Genomic DNA, 26821 nt, shown 5'->3' with positions numbered 1-26821 from the left:
TAGACCTTGCACACCTCTGCACATCTCGGCAGATGCTCCACGGGTTTGCACGAACTTGAGGGTCTTGACCTTCTTCCTTTCCTCTCCACCGTGCCCGGACAACCTGGGGCGGCCACTTCTTCCCCGGGGGCGCGGGGTTAAGATGAAGTTGGAAAAACTGAACCAGATCTAGAGCCGAGCGCCGAAACGCACTTGGAGGGAGGCTTCAGCGCGCCGGAGAGAGAGGCAAGTTGCACCCGCGCGAAAGGGGCGGGCCGGCTCGGGCCGCTCGCATTTCCTGTGACAGGGTCTGCCCCAGCCTCTCCTTCTCCCGCGGCGGCGGGACCATTTCCTGAATCGCTGAAGCGGAGGGAGGACTGGGGCGCGGCCCTACCACTAGCTTAAAAGGGAGGGGGGACGGGTCACGAAAGGAGGAAGGACAAGAGGTCTACCTAGAGCAGGGCAGTGCTGCGAGGCAATGCCTCGCTGGTAACGTGCCAGAAGAGGACTTCTATGGTCCGGAGTAACTCCTGTAGGCCAGGCCGGCTGGCTCTTCGTTCGGCGCCGGAGCATCCCCCCTCCCCGCATTCCCGAGGTGGTTCGGCCCGAGAGGCCGGCGTCTCTCCCCCAGTTTGCCGTTCACCCGGAGCGCTCGGGACTTGCCCGTGGTGGTGACGGCGGCAACATGTCTGTTGCGTTCGCAGCCCCGAGGCAGCGAGGCAAGGGGGAGATCACTCCCGCTGCGATTCAGAAGGTGAAGCCTCGTGGGGTCGGGGATGCCAGGCCCATCCTGCCCTTGGGAGCGCCACCCGGGGCCGGCCCGGGAGTCGGCCGGGCCAGGGGCGGAGGCGGGCCTGCTGGGAGGCGGTCGTGTGTGGGAACCCGAGCCGCGGGCTGTGCCTGAGTGGGTGGCGGAAGGCGGCGAACCGGTTCTTCCACGGAGTCCTTCGCGCGTTTGGGCTCTTTCCTACAGGCACAAAAGCCCAAGTAACCGCCGCCGGATTTCTCTAGGGATGGGGCGGCGTTCCGGCGGCGGGGCGCGTGCGCCCGGCGGCAGCGGCCGCGCGGGGAACGGCTGTTTGTCGGAGCCGGCGCCCCCCGCGGCCCCGCGCGTCGCTCCGGAGTTACTTTGGCGTCGCCCCGCCCAGCGCGCCGCGGCTGCTTCGCGCACACCCGATCTCGGGTCGCGGGAGGCCGAGGGGAAGTCGGAGCGCGGGTCGCCGCCCTCCGTTGCGCTGCGCACTCCGGCCGACTTGGGGAGCTCGCTGGAGAACTTGGAGGGGAGGGGGGACGCTGCAACAGTCCGAGGGGCGGGCGAAGGAGGGCCCCCTGGACTTCGGGGTTACCCTCGGAGTTCTCCTCTCCCTCGCGGATTCACTCCCAATCCGTGTACATCAGGAGATACTCACTGAGCGCCTACTCTAGGTGCTGAGGCTACGGTGGTGAGCCATGGTCCCTGCCTTCATGGGACTTGGAGTCTAGTGGTGGAGACAATCTGATAATCGTGACCTATTGCAGAAGTCGTGATAAATAGTCGGGGAGGTGCGTCCCTTTTTAGAGGGTAGTGCCTCTGTCGCTGCTGTGTTACTGCCAGTTAGGGACACAAAGGTTCTTTATTGTCTGCTACCCCGTGTTGCCTATGAGCAAGACAGTATTCTCAATTTTAGTCAGCCAGACTTTGAAAAGTTACTTTCTAAATCTAGCAGTTTACCTTAAATATTTCAGTTTTGTTGTATACACGGAGATGAGGACGGAAGTTGAAGAAAAATCAACTTTTCGTACCAGTCAGGGCACCGATGTATGCCTAGTAGATTATGTTAATGGGCTTCTGTTCACTGTTAAGTTCTTTCTGGTGTGGCATTTGACATTTGCCCAACTGTTGCTTTATTTTATGAACAAACCCGCTTGTCAGTGCCTGGAGATGCAGTGCATTCATAGAGTGCATTGGGCTAAGTCTGCAGGCTGGCAATCAGCTGCAAGTACATACAGGTTTCTGGAGGGATTCACTTTTTACTTTTATTTTTGGACTGTAGAAGAGTTCTGAGGTTGGTGGGTGGGTTGGTTTTCCGAAAAGAGTTTTTCTTCCATACATCTTAAGATGTTTATTGGTGATTAATTCAGGAGATGCAGATCAATTAGTGTTCATTCTCAGATGAGAAGAGAACATGGATTCCAAATTCAGTGCCTTATTTTACGTGTGAGGGATTGATGTTAGAAATGAGAAGATATATTCTAACGGTGAAGTTTGTTAGGTTGAGGAAGCGACTGAGGAGACACGTTGTGAAATCATTAGACTGGACTAATGGATTTTAAAGACACATTTTTTTGGCATCCAGTGATTCTATTTAAGAAATAAGTACACTTTTTGGAAGAGGATGTCACTATTTGTTTTTTCCTTTTTTTTTTTTAGCAAGTGAAAATTATTCATATGCAGGAAGAAAGTCACAATTAATGTTAAATGGATTTTTGTGTTTTTTTACTTAAAAGAGGTACATTAAATTATTCAGATAGAGTGATTTTGGTATTATGTTATGCTTATTGAATTTGGGAAATGTGGGCCAAGTTCAGGAGGGACATCTACTCCTGTCCCTTGACCTTAAGATAAATCTGAGCCTCTAGAATCATAAGTGCTTTGCAAAGGATTGCAAAGCTGGCACTAAAACTAACTGGCCTTTTCGTTGCTACATCAGTATTCTTTCCTCAGTGCCACCTTGTTTAGAGGAATTATTTGACCCTTAAAGCCAATATTGCTTTGAATTGCTATGAGACTATAGAATGATAAATTGATACGTGCTTTGTTTTTAAACTTTTGGGACTACTTAATTTTAAGGTAAGCTCATAAAGTCTGTAATAAATATTGTACATGCTTATAAATTATCTAGTTGATTATTCCATATTTGGAGAATCATAGAACCATACTGTATAACACAGGGAAACTAGCCAGCTATCTCCTCAAGCCTCATGGGCTGGTGTTTTCATGTATTCATTGTGGATAAGACGAAATTTTTCTTTACTACTGCAAAACATAAGAATGATGCAAAGTCAGCTTAGACCCTTACCTTTTAGTCAGGACAGGCTAAGGTTTCTATTACAGGCAGTCGAGGTAATAAAATGTTTGAATACAAAAGAAACCTCTTCTGGGCTTCAGGTAATAATTCAAAAGGTGAATAATTGGAATAGAATTATTTAAAAGTTGTTGATTAAACATATCATTCCAGAGGTGTAGAAAAAGATTGAGAAGACTTGAATGGGTTCAGTTCCTATGAATAAACATTTCTAGAAATCTGAAAGATTTTTGAAAATTTAACATGATGCACTGGATTTACGATAAACTTTTTCTAATTTTATTTCAGATGTTGGATGAAAATAACCATCTTATTCAGTGTATAATGGACTATCAGAATAAAGGAAAGACCTCAGAGTGTTCTCAGTAAGAATGATATGAAAAAATTTTCTGTTTTCATATTTCCGTGTCGGTTAACTTTTTGCTTTTCTTTTTAATAGCTTTACTGAGCTATAATTCATATACCATGCAATTCACCTGTTTTAAAGTGTACAATTCAAAGCTTGTAGTATCTTCATAGAGTTGTATTATTATTACTTCAGTCAGTTTTAGAGCATTTTCATCATCTCCAAGAGAACCCTATACCCACTAGCAGTAACTTTCCATTTCCACCTAATCCCTCACCACCTGACAACCACTAATCTGCCTTCTGCCTATGTAAGATTTACCTATTTCATTTAATGGATGCTACAATACGTGGTCTTTTTTGACTGAGTTCTTTTACTTAGCATGTTTTCCAAGATTCATCCACGTTGAAGTGTACGTCACTACTTCCTTTCTATCACTGAGTAATTATTCATTGTGTGGTTGGTTATACTATGTTTTATTTATCCATCAGTAGTGGACATTTTCATTTCTTGGCTGTTATGAATAATGCTTCTATGAACGTTCATATACACATTTTAATGACTTTTCCTGATTTTTACAAAAGAAAAATTTGTTCTTTGGGATGCAGTGGGTATCTTTCTTTCTCTTTTTAAAGGTATCTTGCATTGTAAAATAATGACTTCAAATTTGTGTGTTGCCTGATCAGTGGAAAAGTTAGATCTTCACATGTATAGAATAGTTACCATCCATATATGTGGTTAAGAAAGCAAAGCAATAGAGAATTGGTTATCATTCATAAGAATCAAACTTGTTATTTTGAAGTGATGTGTTGGAAATAAATGGTATCCTTAATAGAATCTGATACAGTGGAGCAAGTTGAATATTTTATCAAAAGTCTCTAGAAGGGGCTCCTAGGTGCCTCAGTAGGTTGGGCATCTGACTTTGGCTCAGGTTATGACCTCGCGGTTCTTGAGTTCAAGCCCCTTGTCAGCCTCTGTGCTGATGGTTCAGAGCCTGGAGCCTGCTTCAGATTATGTGTCTCCCTCTCTCGCTACCCCTCCCCCACTCTCTCTCTCTCTCTCTCTCTCTCTTTCAAAAATAAATAAACATTAAAAAATTTTTTAAAAAAGTCTCTAGAATACCACTGTCCAGTAGAAATGTATTGCAAACCACAAATGCAATTTTATATTTGCTGGTAAGACACATTAAACAAGTAAGAAGAAACAAGAGAAATTAATTTTAATAACATTTTACTTAACCCATTATTTCCAAAATTCTATCACTTCAATACATAATCAGTATAAATATATTATTATTATTAATTTTTTTAAAGTTTGTTTCTTTTGAGAGAGAGCGAGAGAGCATGAGCAGGGGATGGACAGAGACAGAGGGGGAGAGAGAATCCCAAGCAGACTTTGTGCTGTCAGTGCAGAGCCTGATGAGGGGCTCGAACTCACATGTGAGATCATGACCTGAGCCGAAATTAAGAGTTGGACACTTAACTGATGGAGCTACCCAAGGTACCTGAGCTACCCAGTATATACCCTATATATATACCCGGTATATATTGAGATAGTTTACACTCTTGTTTGTATCTAGTTTTTTGAAATCCCTTGTAAGTCTTACTCTAAAATGTCATTTTGAACCAGCCACATTTCATTCTACCTAGTGAGTGCTTTGTTGGACAACACGGCTCTAGAATATTTTATTCTCACCATAGTTTTGTGACATCTGTCTTTCCTAGAGATCTCACTGGTCTGTTCCCAAGTAGATTTTCCCAACAGCCCTGGCTCTTGGCTCTGCATGGGCCTTCCTGCTGTGCTGGACTTTTGCTATCCCTTCATTCACGCTTTATCTAATTTTGAGTCTCTCATGGTTGCTTTGTCTTTTTCCTTTTTGTTTAACATTTTTGAAATGAAGAAGTCATGTAAAAAGTCATTGTAGAAAGGACATCATAGGGTGTAAAAGTCTATAGAGGTTAAAGCAAGTCACATTTTACTTTTCATTCTTAGGCTTCTCTCCTTTCCACAGGGGTAACTACTTTTAATGGTTTAGTATCTGTCCTTCCAAACATTTTTTGTGCATTTGCACAAAGTGCACTATTTTTTTTTTTTTTTTAACGTTTATTTATTTTTGAGACAGAGAGAGACAGAGCATGAACAGGGGAGGGGCAGAGAGAGAGGGAGACACAGAATCTGAAACAGGCTCCAGGCTCTGAGCTGTCAGCACAGAACCCCACGCGGGGCTCGAACTCACGGACCGTGAGATCATGACCTGAGCCGAAGTTGGATGCTTAACTGACTGAGCCACCCAGGCGCCTCCAAAGTGCACTATTTTTAATGGGTTAGAATTTTCTAAATGGAATGGCTGGGTCAGAGACCATCCCTAATAGCCAAATTACCCTGCAAAAAGATTGTATTCATTTGCTTTCTCCTAGCCAGGTTTCAGAGGCTTGGTTTTCAACACCCTCTGCTAGCACTGGATATTAGTCATCTTTCAAAAAATTTTGCAATTGGTGAAAAGTGGTATCTTTTTCTAAAAATTTTTATTTTGAAATAATTTAACTCTTAGAAAAGAAGTTTTAAAAACAGTGTAAGAAATTCCTTATGCCCATCACTGAAATTCCTTAAATGTTAACATAGTATCTTACTTGCCTTATTACTCATTTCCCCCCCATATCATTCATTTCCTCTCCATATCGTTTCTCTGAAATATTTGAGAATAAGTTGCAGCCATGATTCTCTTATCTTTAACTACCTCAGTGTGTATTTTATAAAAACAGACACAAATACTTAAATAATCAGAGTATAGTCGTTAAAATTAAGAATGCAATACTATTACCTAAATTTCAGACCTGTTTAAAATTTTGCCGATTGTCCCATTAGTATATATATTTTTTTGGTCTAGGATCCAGTGCAGGATCAGATGTTTAATTTAATTGTCACATGCCTTAAATATTTGATCTGGAACCGGTCTTCAATCTGTTATTGTTCGTGTTGTTGATGTTGTTGAAGCGTACATAGCAGTTATTTTGTGGAATGTCTCTCATTTTGGGTTTGACTGGTGTTTTCCTTGGTTAGGTTCATGTTACGCACTTTTGGCAGGAGCACAACGATGTTTTGTCCTTTTCAGGGTATTCTTAAGTAGCCATATGAATGGGAGCCATGGGAATAAGAATTTCCTCCCAGTATTTGTGAGAATTTTAATCAATTAGGATGATACCAGTTCCTCCACTGTGAAGTTACTATTTTTTTCTTTATAATTCATATGTGTATCTTGTTGGGGAGATACCTTGAGACGCACATAAGCTGTTTCGTACTTTCCCTTTCTTTCCTCTCATATTTTCACACATTAATTTTAGCACCCACCATGCAAGGATTCTTGATTGAAACCGTTATTACTGTGGTGGTTGCCAAATGGTGACTAAGTCCATCATTCCTTCTACATGTATTTGAAATCCCATTTTAAGAAAAAAATTTCTCGTTTCCTGCCTCCATTCATTTGTTTATATCTGAATGGACTTATGGGTTCTTAACTGTATTCTTTAGGTTATATGTAATTCTGTTTTCTTTCTTAAATTGTTTCTGATGTTGGCCACTAGAACCCCTCAAGATGGCCTCTTGGTAAGCATCCATTATTTTTTGAGCATTTTCTTACTTTCTTGCACTACAAAATGTTCTAGGCTCATCTTACACTTTTTCCTTTCCCAGTTTGGAATCACCCATTTCTTCAAAGCCCTGATTGTATTTTGGAGAATGGTATTTAGAAACTTAAGTCTGAGTACTAGGGTATTTTATTTTCTAGTCACTTGTACGTTTTGTATTTTATATGACCATTTTCATTACTTTATGTATGTTGTTTCATATCTGTTTATATTTCCAAATATTCTTTTTTTTAAGATTTTATTTTTAATTAATCTCTACACCCAATGTGGGGCTGAAACCTATAACTCCAGGATCAAGGGTCACATGCTTTTCTGACTGATCCAGCCAGGTGCCCTTATTTCAAAATGTTCTTTAAAAAATAATTAGCTGATCTATTTCCTTAGTTTAACTATGGATAGTAATCAGTAGTAAGGAGCTCGCTACCTCAGATCAGCCATGGGATAATAAAAGTTGACAGGTTCTGATTAGAATACTTATTTTCACGTATGGCTTTTTAAACTGCCAGATAGCCAAGGGATTTTGTGGTATAGGACTGATTGAGTTTCTTACAGGACCCAGCTATACATGACATGGATGGGAAGTGTTGATCTAGAATCAAATTTTCCAACTTGAGTCAGCAAAAGTTTATACTGTTTTGTTCTTTATGTTCTCAGCTTTTTTGTGTATAATGATAATTTCCCCCTTCTTTGCATATTGGAATAGAGCTCATTTTCTCATGTATTTTGTGCAGATGGGGCTTAAATTGATTTAGATAGTCTTATACTTTGCTCTTCCTGATAGATTTAATTTCATTCTTAGAGTTCTTTAGTCTTTCTTTTTCAATTTGTTAGTGTTGTTTTGTGAGTGAAGAGAAAAAAATTCCTTGTCTCAACCTTAAGTGTTCCTTTTTCTTGCATTGGGAAAAGGAAAAGGAAAAGGAAAATGAAGAGGAAATGAATAAATGACAGGCATCTGGGAATTGGTAGTTCAGTTTTAATTAAACAATTCCTTAAGATGTGATAACTTTGCCTGAAACCTTTTAAAATATAAAATAACTTTATTTTTATGAAAGCAGCATATGAATTGTAGAAAATTAAAAAACACAGGTAACATAAAAATGAGATCTCAAATACTGTATTCTCACCACCTAAAGATTTTTTCACCAGTAGCATGTTTGTATATATTGCTGTATTTTTATCTACATACACACACACACAGTCATGGTACACTGAATAAAATTAGTAAATCACTTATGGAGCTCATATGCACAAGTCCTCTTTAAATTCTGATAACATATGTGCGAGAATGTATTAAATGTATTATTATTATTATTGCTCTATGGTAGTGTTTGACTTGAGCATTTTCTATATCAACTTCTATATTTACTTAAATCAGTCCTTATTTATTTGTATTTTATCATGGGTGCAACTTTCAGAGGGTCCTGTAAGTGGTTTTCATGCAAAAATTTTGTAATAATCATTATGTAAAAGAGTTTAGTTTTAAATCTCCAGTATGGAAGATAACTTTTAATCTATAAATTATATTTCTATTGTCTTATAAATACTATCTTCATAGTTTCTTGGTGAAGGTTTTTTGTTAAAAATGAGATCTGACTTTCTCGGATTTTTTAATTACATAAATAAATTTAACAGTGGTTATTTTATGTTGTTCAAGATAATTGGTGGAGTGGTTCTTAGTGGAATCTTTGGGAAGTATAACTGCCTCTCATGGAATAGGTTAACAATTATGGGTGTACTGGAATGTCTGTGAGTGTGTAGTAGGAAGTTACCATCATCCAGTGTAAAATGTTGAAGTGTTTATATCTGCCCTTATCAGCACTCAATTTTCTTTTGTTAATGTAGACTGTTCTAGAGATAATAAGCATGTACATTAAAGTGATACTAATTCAGTGATAAATGTAATAGTGTTTGAAGTTTAGGAAAATGTTTCTTTAGTATTTATAGAAGAATCTGCTTTTTATTATCCTTTCATTGGGGTCAGCTGAAGCCAAATTCTTCTGGAATATTTGTTTATTGCTTTTTGGGTGACATATACACAAACTTGTAAGAGAATATGTATATATACTACCTTTTCATTACCGTTCATCTTTGAGTCTTGAATGATCTTAGAAAAAGCTTATTAGATGAATGCTGTAAAAATAATGCAGTTTTACAAAAAAGAAAACCTACTGAATATTGGTAAGATACCTTATATTAGGTAAAAAGATTTAGGGCTATTGGGACAATTGGAGTAATTTGAATGGGTTCTGTGGATTAGATGATATTACTGTCCTAATTAATTAATATAAATTAATTATCAGTTAATTAATATCAACATTAATTTGTTGTACTGTGGTTGTATATGAGAATTTCCTTGTTTTGGGGAAGTTTACACTGAAGTGTTAGAAGTATTATGTTTGTAATTGATTCTCAGAAGGTTTTGAAAAAAGTATGTGTGTGCTTGCATGTGTGTGTATATTGGTGTGTGTTTAAATATGGAGGAAGACATGTGAAATTCCAATGCTTGGGGAGTATGGGAGAAAGATATTTGGGAGTTTTTTATACTATTCTTAAAACTGTAAGTTTAAAATGATTTCAAAATTGAACGTTAAAAAGATTTAGGTTGGGGAAATGGCTTAGAAATTAAGGTACTCCATAATAGATGCTCTATTTATAGATATTTAGAACCATAAGGGACTTTGGAGATCTACTTTAACTCTCTCATTATCTTACAAATGAGGCTTTAAGACCTTGGCAGATTAGATTTAACAGTATTTTAACATTGACTTGTTAAGGACTAATCAGCATGACTAACATTTTTCCTTAAAGGGTTAGTTAGAGGAAACCATAGTCCCTTAGTAAGGTTTGTTATTTTTATTTTTGCAGGGTGGTCAGCAAATCTCATATCTGAATATATTAAAGCCATATTAATACTCCGAGAAGAAAAGAAAAACTTCATGGAGTAGACTTTGAAATGGGTTATATGTTCTAATTAAAAATGGCAAGATTTGGGAACCCTGTATCTTAAATTCCATTCAAGAGCTCTACAGAATAATGAAATAGTTCCAGCTAGTGGTGCCTGTTAGTGCTGTTGTAAGAATTTTGACCACATAATTAACCATTGTGAATAGATCAGTACAATTTAATCATTTCTGGTCCTTATAACAAACGTTATATGCTTTCTGATTGAGCAACATAGGGTAATATGTGAGGAGAAGCGTTAATAGCCTAAATTATTTTTAAGCAAGAATAACAAGAACAAAAGGAAACAAAGGAACTTTGGGAAGTGTTGGGTATGTCTATTATCTTGATTTGTGATGATGGTAGTCAACAGGTGTTTGTATATGTCCAAATTCATCAAATTGTACAAATTAAATATGTGTTTCTTTGTATTTTAGTTATACCTCAATAAATTTGTAAAAAATAAAATAAAGAGCATAAGCTTGTCAGGAAAATTTAAGGTAATTGAGAAATAAGGTTTTTTTTCCTCTAATAAGAAAAAAGTAGTGAAACCAGTTTTAATAGAAAAAAATAATGCAGCAAAAACTTTACTAGGATTCCTTATATAGCGTCTAGAGAATGACTTCATCTGGGATCTGTATTAGAAGACTTTATTTAGCTGAATAAAGTTCTTTTATCTTATTTTTATTATTTTAACTTGTATTTAATGTTTCTCAGTAAACAAAATTCTAAAACAGCCTGACAGTTTGGTATAGGATTTAAGTTTATATTTGGAGGGTTGACAAACACTAGTAACTGGATCATTACTAATTTGCGAAGGTTAGCAAAACCAATTCATAAGATCACAATGAACATGTTTAACCACTTCATTGCAGTAGTGAGAATTTGCTGTATTTTTAAAAGTAAATTCTTAATGGTATTGGTGTCCTGTTATTTTGTTTCATATATATGATACATACATACATATATATATATGTAATTATTTTGTCTCATACATACATATATGAATATGTATGTATGTAATTGAAGACACCTGTTCATTGTCTTCTCTATATGCTGAGCCCCAATAGATGGGCAGTATAACTGTAGCAGGCATAAACTGTTGGTCACTGCTGCAGGAGAAGGAAAAATTGTGTGGTTCCTACCTCTTTTTTGACATTTTTAGCAGAGCGTGTTGCCTGTACTTGGCTTTGAAGTTTTTGGCACCATGAAAATGGCAGAGGGAAGGGAATAAACATACCAGTTTTGTTGAATTCTTTCATTCTAGGTCTCTTTTTTAAAAGCACATGTACTATGTATAGAGCCAGTACATTTCTCAGTAATTCCATTTACTAAGCTGTGCAACATTAATATTGTACATGTTACTAACTTTTCTAAACCTCAGTTGCCTCATCTGTGAAATGGAGAAAATATGAACTTTTACCTCATAGTGTTAGTTTAAGGACTAGATAAAATATATAGGTATATAAGACAACTGTAACAGTATCTAGCAAATGGTAAGATCTGTGTTTATTATTATCTTTGAATGTATTTATTATTTGGAATTATTTTGCAGAGGAACTAGGAAAAATTGAAGTGCTATTGATGTTCAGGTAACATAAATCTTTTATTAAACTCGAGAAATAATTAGAATGCTATTTGTATTTAAGCAGATAGGAAGAAAATTATTTTTAATATTGATATTTGTTTTGTTTTAATAGGTATCAGCAAATGTTGCATACGAACTTGGTCTACCTTGCTACAATAGCAGATTCTAATCAAAATATGCAGTCTCTTTTACCAGCAGTAAGTACCTTTAAAATAGTGTAAAGTAGACCATCTTTATAGAGTTATGTATAGTATAACACATTTTTGTTTAGTGATTTTTAAGTATTGTTTAGTAAATCCTGCCCTCTGAGAACATGAGGGTATTCTTCTATTTGTTCTAAAAGCTTTATTGTTTTGCTTTCATATTTAATTTGAATTAATTCACCTGGAATTGATTCCCTCCCTGAAAAAGTTATACCCATCCATCCATTCACCCACATACCCACTTGCCTACCAATTTATTTATTTATTTTAATTTGTAATTGCACAAATAATTTATGAATAAGTTTATAGTATTTCAAAGCAAATCCCAGGCATCCTATGCTTTCGCTGGTAAATACTTCACTATGCATCTATGGCAGAGAAGAACCCTTGTTCCACCCAACAAGATTAATCAAAATTCCTTACTTCTTATTATAGCCGGCCTATCTTCAAGTTTCACTGATTATCTTAAAAAATCCAAATGTTTTTTTTTCTTAATTTATTTAATTTTTTATTTTTTAAAATTTACATCCAAATTAGCATATAGTGCAACAATGATTTCAGGAGTAGATTCCTTAGTGCCCCTTACCCATTTAGCCCATCCTCCCTCCCACAACCCCTCCAGTAACCTTCTGTTTGTTTTTCGTATTTATGAGTCTCTTCTGTTTTGTCCCCCTCCCTCTTTTTATATTATGTTTGTTTCCCATCCTTTATGTTCATCTGTTCTGTCTCTTAAAGTCCTCATATAAGTGAAGTCATATGATTTTTGTCTTTCTCTGACTGACTAATTTCACTTAGCATAATACCCTCCAGTTCCATCCACATAGTTGCAAATGGCAAGATTTCCTTCTTTTTGATTGCCGAGTAATACTCCATTGTATATATATACCACCTCTTCTTTATCCATTCATCCATCGATGGACATTTCGGCTCTTTCCATACTTTGGCTATTGTTGATAGTACTGCTATAAACATGGGGGTGCATGTGTCCCTTCGAAACAGCACACCTGTATCCCGTGGATAAATGCCTAGTAGTGCAATTGCTGGGTCGTAGGGTAGTTCTATTTTTAGTTTTTTGAGGAACCACCATACTGTTTTCCAGAGTGGCTGCACCAGCTTGCATTCCCCAAAACATCCAAATGTTTTAGTGATTGTTTGCCGCAGAATCCAAACAAGGTCCACGTGTTGCATTGGTTTGATATGTGTCCTAAATCTCTTTTAATCTATATCAGTTTATCTTTTTTATTCTCCATTTATTTGTTGAAGAAACTGGGTCGCATATTTTGTAGCTTCTCACATTCTGGATTTGGCTGATTGTATCCTCATGGTCCTTTAACCTGTTCTTCCATTTCATCTCTTATTTCCTACAAACTGAAAATTGGGTAGGGAGGCTTGATGAGGGTTAGGTTTAGTTTTGTGTTAGGAATATTTCATTGATGGTGCTGTGTATTGTCTATTGTATCACATCAGGAGGAACATTTTGGTTGTTCCATTTTTAGTAATGTTAAGATTGATCGATGAGTACAGCCTGATCAATCTATTATAAAGTTCTCCATCAACTATTCCCTTAATGGTTTTAGCTGTCATTGATGCTTGTTGATCAGATCTGTTATTTTATTTTGGGATCACAGAATGATGAATTTCTAATTGTTCAGTTCCTCTTACATTTGTTAGCTGTACTTCTTTTAAAAAGAAAAACTTCCTTTCATTAAGTATTTGATTATCCTGAAATAGTCCCTATATGAGAATCATGATAAAGGCTGGTTTCTATCCTCTTATCAATTTTTAGAATAACCAGTTGGCGCCTGGCAATCGGTGAAAGTGACCAGTGATTTTTTTTTTTTTTTATTGTCATCTAAACGTACAGGTTTTTATATTTTTAATGGGTTTAAGTCCATTGCAGTCATTCTTTATGACACTTCAAGTTATCTCATCTTTGGTCAGTGATCCCCTCTTCATTTGGCTCTTGTGTCCTTCTGACATGATTCCGGTATTCTTGTATAGCTTCTTTTCTTTTAGGAGTTGGGAGAGCTATCAGGCTGACTGTTTCTGCCCCAGAGCTATTCTGCCTCAGCCATTTATTCAAGCAGTACTTTTTCAATGGGAACTGATATTTAGAGACCACAATTTAGATGTTTGGGATATTCATTATTACTGGGTTTTCGTTGTTTTTAGGTATTTTTGGTGGACAGAACTAGTAAACACGTTTTTTAGAAAAAGAAATAAAGTATTGAATTAGTGATATTTCCCTTCAGGAAAGGTTTTTTTAGTTAGCTTTGGTTTTATGTATTATCTTTTCTGTTTTATTCTAAAAATCTTGGTACCTTAATGATATTATTATAGTTATTTGGTTTATGCTACTACATATATAAAGTAATTTCGGTATAACAATACCAAGGTTGCCACTAACAATAAGGTGCTCATCCTCAAGATATATTCCACTAGGAATAGATAATCAATAAATTTCTTTTTGAATCAGAAGTAATTTATGTGATTATTATTATGGACTTGATTACCAGCTAGGTAGAATTTATTTTTGTGAATGGTATGAGGAATGGGTTTTATTTCATTTGTTTCCATTTGGATAGATCTCTGTCCCAGCATTATCTATTGGAAAAACAAAACAAAATAACCTTTCTCTATTTTGTTATGCCACCTATATCATATATCAGGTGTCCATATATGTGTGGGTCTTGGATCTCTATTCCATCCCATTGGTCTGTTTTTATAAAGTCCACTATCTTGTCACACTTGTCATAGTCTAATAAATCTTGATGTATGTTAGAAAACTTCTTACTCCTTGTGTTTTTCAAGAATACCTTGGCTGTTGGTCCTTTGCATTTCCATATATGCTTAAACATCAACATTTCCAACATAATCCTGTTGTGATTTTCACTGAGATTACCTTGACTCTAAATTAATTTGGGGAGAATTTATATCTTTACAATATTGAGGCTTTCAAATCATGATCGTTGCATGTATTTTTATTTATTTTGTCCTTTAAATATCTTTCAGTGGAGTTTTAAGATTTTCTCTGCAGAGGATTTGCATATCTCTCATTGGACTTACTGCTAGGCACTTCATATTTTTTGAGGCTATTTTAAGAGTCTTTGTTTTTTAAGTTTTCTAACTGCATTTGCTATTTACATGGAAATGCAATTGATGCTGAATTTCACAGTCTTGTTCAGTTCTTATTTCTAGCAGTTTTTCTGTAGATGCCTTCTGTTTTCTGTATTCACGAACATATTTGTGAATAATGAGTTTTGTTTCTTTCTTGCCAATCCTTACACCTTTTATTTCTTTCTCTTGCCTTACTTCTCTGGCTAGGACCTCCACTACATTCCTGACTAGAAGTGGTGATAGAGGACATCCTTATCTTGTTCCTGATCACAAAGGGAAAGCTTTCACTGTTTGACCATTAAGTATGATGTTTGCTGTAGTTTTTTTGTAGATGCCTATCATCAGATTAAGGAAGTTCCCTTCTGTTTCTGTTGTACTGAGTTATATGTTGAATGGATGTTAAATTTTATTAAATACTTTTATTGCACCTAATGAGATGGTCATAAATTTTTTCTTCTTTAATCTGTTAATGTGGTGAATTACATTGATTTACTTTTTAATGTGTAGTAAATCTTGCCTTCTTGTAATTAACCTGCTTTTCATGACCCACTTGGTAATAATGGTCTTTGGTTTGGTTTGGTTTGGTCCTGGTCTCTTAAAAAAAATTGCTGTATCCAGTTTGTTAAAATTTTGATCAAGATTTTTATGTCTTTGTTCTTGAGTGTAATTGATCTTTAATTTTCCTTTCTTATAATGCATTTGTCTGGGTTTTATTTTGAGGTTATGTTGGCTTTATAAAATGAGCTGGAGAATTTTCCTACTTTTTCTTATCTGGGATATTTTGCATGATAGAACTACTGTTTCTTAAATGATTGGTGTAATTCTTTAGAAAAACCATCTGGATCTGGAGTTTTCTTTGCGAGAAAGCTTTTGTTTACTAACTCAAGTTCTTTGTTGGTTATAGGACAGTTGATAACTTCCATATTTTATGAGTTGCCTATTTTGGTAAATTGTGCTGTTTAGCATTTACTAAGTTTCAAATTTATTGGCATAAAGTTCATGAAATAATCTTATCTTTCCAGTATCCTCAGGGTCTGTGGTGATATTTTCTTTTTTATTTTTAACATAACTTATTAATGCTTTGTCTTTTAAAATGTTTTTGATCACACTTGCCAGTTGTTTTTACCTTTTTTTTTGTTTTTAAGTCTTTTCAAAGAATCACTTTTTTGTTCTCAACCCCATTATACTTAAAAATTATTGAGGACTCTGAAGCACTTTATATAGGTTATATATGTTGATATATTTGTAAATTTTCCTCAGTTTTTTAATTAAGACAGAAATTAAAAAATTTTTTATGTTTTATTTTATTTTTGAGAGAGAGACAGAATGTGAGCGGGGGAGGGGCAGAGAGAGAGAGGGAGACACAGAATCTGAAGCAGGCTCCAGGCTCTGAGCTGTCAGCACAGAGCTGGATGTGGGGCTCAGACTCATGAAACACTAGATTATGAGCTGAGCCAAAGTCAGGTGCTTAATCGACTGAGCCACTTGCGCAGCCCAGGAATTTTTTTTTTTAACATTTATTTATTTATTTTGAGAGAGAGAGAGAGAGAGAGAGCGCGCGCGAGCGAGCGCGCATGCGCATGTGTGAGAAAGAGCAAGTAGAGTAGGGGCAGAAAGAGGGAGAGAGAGAGAGAATCCCAAGCAGGCTTTGTACTGATAGCTGGGAGCCTGATGTGGGGCTTGGTCTCATAAAGTATGAGATCATGACCTGAGCTGAAATCAAGAGTGGGACGCTTAACCTGCTGAGTTACCCAAGTGCCCCAAGACAGAAACATTTTTAATTTTAGGAGTTCATTTAAATTGAATAATAATAAACCCACTGCATGTTAATACAAATAACATTCTTTAAAGGAAAAATAACTATATCTTTTAGAACAGATTTAGTGAGCTATGAATAGCATTGTTTAATAATATTGCAAATTTCTTTTAAATGTTTGACTTAACAGAAAATAGCTGTATTCTCTTCACTACTTTTTTTTTAAGTTTTTTTAAAATGTTTATTTATTTTGAGAGAGAGAGAGAGAGATCACATGCACTCTCTATGGAGAGGCAGAGAGGGAGAGAGAGTATTCCAAGCAGGCTCCATACCACCAGTGCAGAGCCCAATGCGGGGCTCGAACTCACAAAGCTGTGAGATTATGACCTGAGCCGAGATCAAGAGTCTGATGCTTAACTGAGTGAGCCACCCAGACACCCCTCTTACCTATTTCTGAATTCCATCTAGTGTAATATGTTTTGGTTGAAATAAAATAAAATTTAATCTCTCACTCAGATACAGAATCAGAAAAGGGAAGACTGTTTTAATAGCCTTTTCAGATTGTTGTACAATAATCTTCTTTGATAGTATGGAGGATCTCAACAAGTGTTTTTTCTAAAGGTTGTTTGCAGTATGGAATCTGAAACCATATCAATAGAATTTTCTTATTCTGGTACATTAAAGTTATGGGTCTGCCCTGCATTTTGGATGTATCTTCTAATCATGCATAATTTTGTAATATGCTTTGGTCATTTGGAAAATGTAAGTGCATTGAGTTATGTACACTTCTAAATATTGACATATTATATGATACCAAAACCCACATTTGATATCTCCACCAGTCTCATCAAAAGTAAGCATTGGGAAGCTGTCAAACTGAAGACAGTAGATACAAGTTTGCCAAATTCCCATTTCTTTTTTTGTTTTAATTTTTTTTTTTAATGTTTATTTATTTTTGGAGGGCCTGGGTGGCTCAGTCGGTTGAGCGTCCATCTTCAGCTCAGGTCATGATCTCACAGTTCGTGAGTTCAAGCCCCTTGTCGGGCTCTGTGCTGATGGCTCAGAGCCTGGAGCCTGCTTCGGATTCTGTGTTTCCCTCTCTCTCTGCCCCTCCCCCATTTGTGCTCTGTCTCTTAAAAATAAATAAATGTAAAAAAAAAGTAAAAAAAATAAATAAAATGTTTATTTTTGAGAGAGAGAGAGAGAGAGAGAGCACGAGCATGAGCAGGGGAGGGACAGAGAGAGGGAGACACAGAATCCGAAGTAGGCTCCAGGCTCTGAGCCGTCAGCACAAAGCCCGACACGGGTCTCGAATCCACGAGCTGTGAGATCATGACCTGAGCTGAAGTCAGACGCCTAACTGACTGAGCCACTCAGGCGCCCCACCAAGTTCTCATTTCTTGCTTGAAAAGTCGAGTTTATCATTGGCAGCAAATGCTGTCAGTTGCTTTCCAGGCTCACTGTGTTGATTTTTGAGCAAATGTCTGCCAGATACCAAGCCTGGATAACTATAGTTTAAACGTCCAGCAGTTTTTCTTTCAAGTAAAAATGGTATTCCATGAAAATGCCTGTATCAGCAAGCAACTCAGTGACAGGGTGCTTTTATCTTACTTTGATTTGCAGCAGATATATTTATTATTTTTTCATTTTGTCACAGAATATTTAACTGACATGGAGAATTTAATAAATGAGTACTTTTTACTTCTTCATCAAGGACATTCTTAAGTGAAAATGACTTTTTCTTTTTTATTTTAACTGTTAGTCTGTGGTAATCAATAATACAGTGATTTACTGTAGAGTTTGGTGCCTTGATTCATGCTAAGGCTCTTGCAGTTACGTCCACTTTTTTACTTTTGCACCATTGTTGTAAATATCAGCATAGCATAAAAATATTGTTATGGAAATTGTTTTGACCTTTTAGACTCTAAAAGAGTCTGGAGAACCACATTTTGTGAACTGTTGCTCTTTTGTATATTTTTGATTATGATTAATTTCTGATCTTTATTTCCTTTTACTTTTGCTGTATTTTGCTTTTCTTATTTCTGAGTTTTGAGGTGAATGCCTACTTCATCAGTTTTCATTTTTTAATGCTAATAATATGCATTTAAGGGCATACATTTCTCTCTAATAGTGTGAATATGTAGTATATTCATATTTATTCGGTTTAAATATCTTCTAATTTCCAGTGTTATTTCTTCTTTAAACATGGGTTGACAAACACATTTTTTTAGTTTTGAGACATATGGGCATTTTATCATTTTCTTTTTATTAATGATTTCTGGCTTTGTTGCATTGTGGTTATGTAACATTTTGTATGATTTAGTTCTCTGGAATTCTTTGAGATTTGTTTTATGGTGCAGTGTATGGTCAGTTTTTGTAAGTGTTCCGTGTGTAGTTAAAAAGAATGTGTGGTCTTTTGTCCCTGAATGCAGAGGCCTGTATATGTTTACTGGGTCAAATGTGGTGATCTTGTTTGAATCTTCTATAGCCTTAGTGATATTTTTTTTTTTTTAACTTTTCTGATACTTCGTTTATTCTATCAGTTATTGAGAGATATATGCTTAAAATGTATAATTGTGGATTGTTCTTTTTTCTTTGTAACTCTTCCAAGTTTTTGTTTAACACAACATTTTGAGGCATTGTTAGCAAGTGCATATATATTTTAAAATGTTACAGCTCTGCGGTTCTTTGTAACATATCATTATGAAATAATTTCCTTCTTTATGTCTAATAATGCATCTTGCCTTAATGTCTGCTTATCTGAGATTCATGTAGCTCAGTTGGTTTTCTTTAGTGTTTGCATAGTATATTCACCTTTCCATTCCCTTGTGTTAGAGATAGTGTGTTTTATGAATGGCATGTAGATTTTAAAAAATGGTTCAGTCTAGCAATCTTAATTTGGAACATTAAATCCACCCGTTTATATTGAATGTGATCACTCACGTTTCTGAGTTCAAAGCTATCATCATTCAGTGTACTTTCTGTTTGTCTCCTTTGTTGTATATTCCTTTTTTTCTTTTCGTTTGTCTTCTAATTATTTTTTTTTTATTCCTTTTTTTCTCTTCTAAGTTGGAAATCATACATATATATACTTAATATTCCTTCGGTGGTTACTATACAGCTTGTAGTGTGCATCCCAGATCACGGACCCTTGGATGTTTTATTTCTGTTCATTCCTCATGACTCATTCATTGTTGTCATGCACTTTAAATCTCTACATGATTACTCACAAGTGATTCTTACTACTGTTTTTATTTTTAGTTAGTATTCATTAGAGTTATCATCATTACCATTTCTCATACTTTTTATTTCTCCCTTCATTTACAACCTTTTTTCTCTGATCATTCTCTTTTTCCTCCCTAAAGCACATATTTTAGTATTTTCATTTGGACTGGTTTGCTGGCGACAAATACCTTCAGGTTTGTTGTTGTTTGAAAATGCCTTTATTTCAATTTCCCCATCATTTTTAAACAGTGTTTTTGCCAGGACAGGTTATTGTTTTCTGGCTTGTATGTATTGGAAATTTAGTTGTTAGTGTTACTATTTTGAAGGGAATCTATTTTCTCTATGTTGAAGATTTTTTGCTTCATCTGGAGTTTTCTGAAGTTTTACTGTCCTATCTGTAGGTGTGGATTTCTTTTATTTATCCTGCTTGCTGTGTGTTGAGATTTCTGAAATCTGTGAATCGCTATCTTTTATCATTTTTAGGAAATTATCAGTTGGCTTTGTAGATTGCGAACGTGCCTGTGGCAAATGAACCCCTCCTAAGTTTGGGCCCACTTCTCTGGATTTCCTTTCTTCTTCTGAACTTGGCCTGATCATTTTTTACTACCTTGTCTGCTCTTCTATATCTTCAAACATATTTTTAAAGTATCTTTCCAGTTTTTTTTCATTGTTCTCAGTTTTTTCATTGTTCTCAGTTTTTTTCATTGTTTTCATTGTTCTCAGGAGTTGTTTGAATGTCCTAGTTTATCATTACCTTAGATAAGTCCTTTAAGTATTAGAATTGTATTCTGTTTTGCTGTCCATAGAATAACTAATAGAATATTAGTTACTTTTATGGCTACTCAAATATAACTGTTTGGAGAGAGAACAGACACTTGCAGAATGACTACTATGCATTGAGTCCTTCAGAACTTTTATTTCATCTTCAGAAGGCTTTTGGATATTAGTCCCATTCTACAGCTGAGGAAACAGTCTCAGGTTAATTAACATGCCAAGGGACTCATAGTTGGTAAACGGTAGCATGGGATTTGAACACAGGCCTTACTGAAAGCAGTTTGGGCATTATGGTACCATGTCTTGTTGCTACTAGGATGGAATGGAAATAAAATCTTGCGTTTGCTCTTGTTGGTGTATCAGTGTAGGATTCGCCCAGGTCTTCACAGAGCTTGAATCTGAATTTTATAACCTGTGATGTCTTGATTATTTTCTTGTGTTGTTATGGAAATGAATGCAGTGATCATTTTCATGTTGTTTTTTTTTTGGTCTAGCATTATTCTTATAATTAGGTATTAATTTTTAAAAAATGTTATGTGACTGGGTCTGCTTATAGTTTAGGGACTAAATGATTGGTTAAAGTGGCAGGTTAAGAATTTAGCTTATCATCATCATGGTGACCTGTAATTAAGTAATTCTTTTTTTTTTCTAATTTTTTTTTTTAATGTTTATTTATTTTTGAGACAGAGAGAGACAGAGCATGAATGGGGGAGGGGCAGAGAGAGAGGGAGACACAGAATCGGAAGCAGGCTCCAGGCTCTGAGCCATCAGCCCAGAGCCCGACGCGGGGCTCGAACTCACGAACCGTGAGATCATGACCTGAGCCGAAGTCGGACGCTCAACCGACTGAGCCACCCAGGCGCCCCTAATTAAGTAATTCTTAACCTTGTTTCCCTGTTCTAGCACATCTGAAGATAGGACAGATTCTCAACATGTTCTCATCACTGACAACAATTATGGCAGGGATTCAAGTTTCAGGGTATTGAGGGTGGAAGGGGGGACATTTCCCTTTAGATAGTCTTACTAGAATCTTGTGGGTGGTTGGGAAGTGGTAGTTTGCAAAATGTCCTCTGCTGTTTCTGTATCCCTTCTACTTCCCTTCTACCCACCAATTGCAATTCTTTTTGCAACTTACGATCCAGTGCAAACTGTGGATTTTGTCAGTTTGTCTTGATTTGAAATATTGTCTCCATAAAATGTGGAAATGTCTTAAAGTCTTAAACATTACAGCCTCTTGGATATGTCCCATATACTCTCTAGCTACTATAAAAATAAAACATAAAAATATTTGGTCAGATCATGTATCTTGAGATTCAGTCACTCATCTTTTGCCCTTCTTGAGGAAACTCTTTGATTCTTGAGATGCCAATGTGGTAAAAGTGAGCTTACCATAGAAATGCATTATGGTACAACAAAATCTCTTAGAATTTACTGTTCTGTTGTCACCTGTTAAGTTATAAACTCTTAAGTGCATTTTTGCGTTTGTTTTTTTATAGAATTTTCATTTTTCCTTATAGATTAAATAGGACAATAAAAATCATTACCATTGTGTTCAGGGACAATATTATGTTATTTGACACCACCTGGTTAGGAACCATCACAAAGGAAAGAGACACATTTCATTCCTAACCATCTACCATTATTTCACTCCTTTAATATGGAGTCACCATTTTATATCCTCTTTTACTAACACATGGAAATACTACCATTTGTAGGGGCGCCTGGGTGGCTCAGTCAGTTAAGTGTCTGACTTCAGCTCAGGTCATGATCTCGCAGTTTGTGAGTTCGAGCCCCGTGTTGGGCTCTGTGCTGACAGCTCAGAGCCTGCAGTCTGCTTCTGATTCTGTGTCTCTCTATCTGTTTGCTCCTCCCCTGTTCACGCTCTGTCTCTCTCTCTCTCAAACATAAATAAACATTAAAACAAAAATTAAAAAAATACTTAAAAAAAATAAAAAGAAATGCTATCATTTGTATATTTTGAAATAAAATTTTTGCCTCCTAATATTGGTCAAAGTTTAATTTAAAATACATGGTCAAATTTTCATAAAAAATTCAAGTATTTTGAAAGTCAAATTGCTTGAGAAGTTGAGTTAACAAAGGAGGAGGAGTTTTTGAAAAAATAGAAATAAATATATTCTCATAGTAGGAGGTATTAATAAGAGAGACTTGAGGTAGTAAAGAAAAGTGGGGCTAGAGAGAGGGAAAAAAATCAGCTAAAAGGTAAGTAATTGGATTGGAGGTGAAATAGGAAGTAAGGTAAATTTGGGAAAACCAGAATAATAGAAAAATAATGAATACAACCAGTCTGACAAAAGGGAGAATACTAGTCTGAGAAATTTTGACTCAGAAAAAAAGCTGTATGTTTTGGGGTAAAAAAGTTTTCCAGAATGGAGTTTTTCACTTTACTTCATTAACTAGTTGTTGGAATTGGAAATGTGCTTATAATTATATATAGGTTCAACTTTCAGGTTTTTTATGTCCCCCCAAAAGAAGAATTATGTATTTATAGTACTAGTCATGTATCTAGGACTAGTCTCCATCTAGCAAACTTCTCCTGTTTGAAAGAAAGTCAGGAATTCAAAAACCAGAAATAAATGTAAAAAGATTTACAAGGAGAAATATAAATTATAAAGCCAGTGCACTATGACTTAGGTATTTTACTTTTTGTTGGGCCCTATGTATTCTTTTCTTTAAATTTTTTTTTACATTTATTTGTTTTTGATAGAGACAGAGCACAAGTGGGGGAGGGGCAGAGAGAAAAGGAGACACAGAATCTGAAGCAGGTTCCAGGCTCCGAGCTGTCAGCACAGAGCCCGACACGGGGCTCGAACTCACAAACCACAAGATGATGACATGAGTGAAGTCAGACACTTAACTGACTGAGCCACCCAGGCACCCCTGTATTCTTTTCTTATGACAAAAGCATTATAAGTTTGTAGCAGAAGCTATTTATTCTTAACCTTATACATATTTTAATAAGTTTGGATCTTTAATTTTAAGCCCATAGCTGGGAAGCAGCAAGTCAGAAATGGGAGAATAGATTCTGTAGGCAGACATACATACAAGCAACGTAACCAGACAGCAGACGTGGGGTGGAAAGAGACTGAATATTTATAAAAAGCTGACATAATTGAGAATATATACTACTCTGGCTTCTTTAGTATATGAGGGGCCTTATTTACCTTGGTAAACCTTGGAGGCATCATTTGAATATTAGTTCTCATGTTGGTTTTTACTTTCTGAAATAGCATAAACCATTGACATAATTATTTTCATCATGTGGACCAGGAACATTTTGTCAGTAGAAAATATGACTGTGCTAAAAAAAAAAAAAAAAAAAAGAAAATATGACTGTGCTATGTACACATATGTGCTATGTGTAAGTCTTTGCTTTCCTTCTCAAATGTACTTCGAAGAAATTGCATTTTTAACTATTAGCCTAATGTTAGTTATCGTTCACTTATTTTTGTCGTCTGCCGGTTTTAGTACATATGAAGTGGTGGGCACCATCAGTTTTAGGAAAGACTTATGAGAGAAAACTTTAAATCAAGGAAAGTTTTTGTTAATTTTTATTGGGGAAAAACCTGGGGGAGACAAGAATCTTTTTATTGTAGTTCATTTTAAGGCATACAGTTTGGAAATATTTCTGCAGTATTGAAAGTTTTAGAGATGGAAAGAACCTGGACAATCATAGTCTTGTGTTTCTCTGCCTTGGCTGCATATTTTAAAAGCTTCTTAGGTGATTCTACTGTGCATATAAGAATTGAAGACCTTATATTTCCATGCTTTTTAAATGAAGTATCCAGTGACATTCTGGGGATATACAAAATTTAGGAAAACATTCCTATTCCTGTACTGGCAACTTCATTTGATGTTGTAGACCATGAACCATTTTTGCGATATGAGGAAGATAATCCTTATTCTATAATGTTGTTGTGAGGATTAAATAAAACAATTCATGGTGTCCAACATGGAGGGAGCTACACAGGAAATAGTGATGATGAAGATGAAGGTAGTACACAGCTAGAAAGTATAAATTGGAAGAAAAGTCAGATTCAGGAGTATTTGAAGTAAGACTGGCAGGATTCAATCACTCAATACATATGAAGGGTAAGGGAGAGAGTGGAGACTTGACCTGCCTTGACATTCACTGAGATTGAGTATATCAGCATGTCTGTTAATTTTAAAAGAAGGTTGAAGGCTGTTAGGAATTACTTACCTTGCTTTTCAGTGAATTCATTATGAGTATTAAGTTTTTTAAAATTCCTAATTTAACTAGATGTACTTCTTGAATATTAAGCTTTTTAAAGATACCTTTTGTTTGTCAGGTATTCTGTACAAAGAATAAAAGTCTGGACTATTAATGAAAATTGATTTAGAGTAAGTACAGTCGTCTTACATTTCGTATTTCCTAAGTTGCCTTTTTTTTTGGTGAGGCACACTCAATGTTCTCAGCAGCCCTCAGGCAGCACTTTGCTGAACCTTTCATTCCACATGCTTCAGGAAAAGTGGTCACACAGAGTCTTCAGATGCGGTGACTGTGCTGGCAGAGCATCTGTGTGCTATGGTAATTCATTGGCTGAAATTCGGTATTCCAGAATTCATTGCTTACAGGTTTGACCCACCCGAAGTGAAGGAACGTGTGGTCAGAGCTGTGGAACATCTTACATGTGAGCAGAGTGTACATCATGTGTAAATTTTACTTTAACTTTTAGCATAGGTGATACTTTGATGTGGTTAGAACATCAAAAACTACAAAAAGTCATACAAAATTCTACTCTCATCTCTATCTTACACCTTTTTATGCAAAGAAAAGCCGATATAAACACATGCTTTTCCTTTTTTCTATGCATGTAGAACCTTGCCATAGCACACTGTTTTATTTTTTTAGTTACATTTTTTAAAAATGAAAGTGTTTACGGGGCACCTGGGTGGCTCAGTCGGTTAAGTGTCCAACTCTTGGTTTCGGCTCCGGTTCGTGAGTTCCTGGGATTGTTTCTCTCCCTCTCTCTCTGCCCCTCCTCTCTCTGTCTCTCAAAATAAACTTAAAAAAAATAGTGAAAGTGTTTAAATTCTTATTTAGAAGTATGGAAAGAACTTTCTTAAATATTGACATCATTTGAAGAATTTTTATTTTTGACTGTTTGATAAACATAATGTGTGTTTAGTCATTATGATACTGACTTTTTTCTCTTTTAAACTTTTGTTGTTTGACTTTGTGATAGTTTTTTTTTTATTTTACCTTTCTAGCTATTCAGCTTCTTTAACATTCCCATCAAATGTTGACATTCTGTTCTTGAACATCTCTTTACCATATATACTCTTTTGGGGAGATTTCATCCATACTTCTGGTTTCTTACATTCCTGACTTTAGGTTCCATGTATACATCGATGACTTCCAAATATGTATCTTCTTGCCTGAGTGGGAAACATGAATACATCTTCCAGTAGACCTATCCATTTGGATATTCCACAGGTCTCCCAACACAGTGTGGGCAAGACTCCATTTCCCTCAGCTCACCCTCTGTTGTTTCCTGCTGCAAAAAGAAAAAAAGCCCACAAGCTTGAATTTTTATACTTCCTATCTCAAGTGAGTAGCATAAACACTGAGTTCTTTTACTCAGAAATGTTGTGGTCATCTGTGATTTACTCACCTGCTACAGCTAGTTTCCAAGTCTTCCTCTTGTGCATAATATGGTGCTGCACAATAAGAAGCGTCTAATTAAAACATTTTAGTATTAAAAACAAGCACGACCACAAGTGAAATGTCTTTTTAATTTTGTATTTGTATGAGATTTAGTATAAAGACGTCAATTATATATCTGATTTTCAGGTGGGGAAGACTTCATTGAGAATAAAAACAAAGGAGGAAACTATAAAGAAGATATTTAATTTCATCCTTTTAAAAATATTTAAAATCTTTTATGTGCCAAAAAGTTCTGTAAATGAAATTAAAGACAACTCTCAACCGATGGTAATACTACAGTGTAATATATGTTATTTTAGAAGTACTGGACATTTAAAAAAAAAAAAAGAAGTACTGGACATTTAAGGTACATTTTCCATAGTAGAAGTGATAAGTTTTGCTGTTGAGTGTTAGGAAACGTTTCACAAAGGAGGTGACCCTGTATTTTGTGGAGAACTGAATTATGGAAGCATGTTCTCTGGATTAGTATAGGGAGTA

The 26821-nt window shown here is 36.1% G+C and overlaps 1 protein-coding gene across 7 annotated transcripts in view; it reads left to right on the top strand.

The window, feature by feature from the left end:
- The first annotated feature begins 476 nt into the window (after positions 1-476).
- SS18 (SS18 subunit of BAF chromatin remodeling complex) overlaps positions 477-26821 on the top strand; it is an 89246-nt gene continuing 62901 nt past the window's right edge. For 2 of the 7 annotated variants that reach the window (XM_042961386.1, XM_042961385.1), the window contains exons 1-3: positions 477-733; positions 3333-3409; positions 11675-11759. In XM_042961386.1, coding sequence (XP_042817320.1) covers positions 665-733; positions 3333-3409; positions 11675-11759 — 231 coding nt within the window. In that variant the 5' untranslated portion in view covers positions 477-664. Of the gene's footprint in view, positions 734-1350; positions 1522-3327; positions 3410-11529; positions 11567-11674; positions 11760-24975; positions 25018-26011; positions 26228-26821 lie in introns of those variants that run through there. The other 5 variants (XM_042961382.1, XM_042961383.1, XM_007076001.2 and 2 more) reach the window with 5 other exon arrangements.

Source organism: Panthera tigris, chromosome D3 (genome assembly GCF_018350195.1).
Source record: "Panthera tigris isolate Pti1 chromosome D3, P.tigris_Pti1_mat1.1, whole genome shotgun sequence".
NCBI lineage: Eukaryota > Metazoa > Chordata > Mammalia > Carnivora > Felidae > Panthera > Panthera tigris.
Note: the sequence above shows the minus strand (reverse complement) of the source record. Positions and strands in the feature narration are given on the sequence as shown.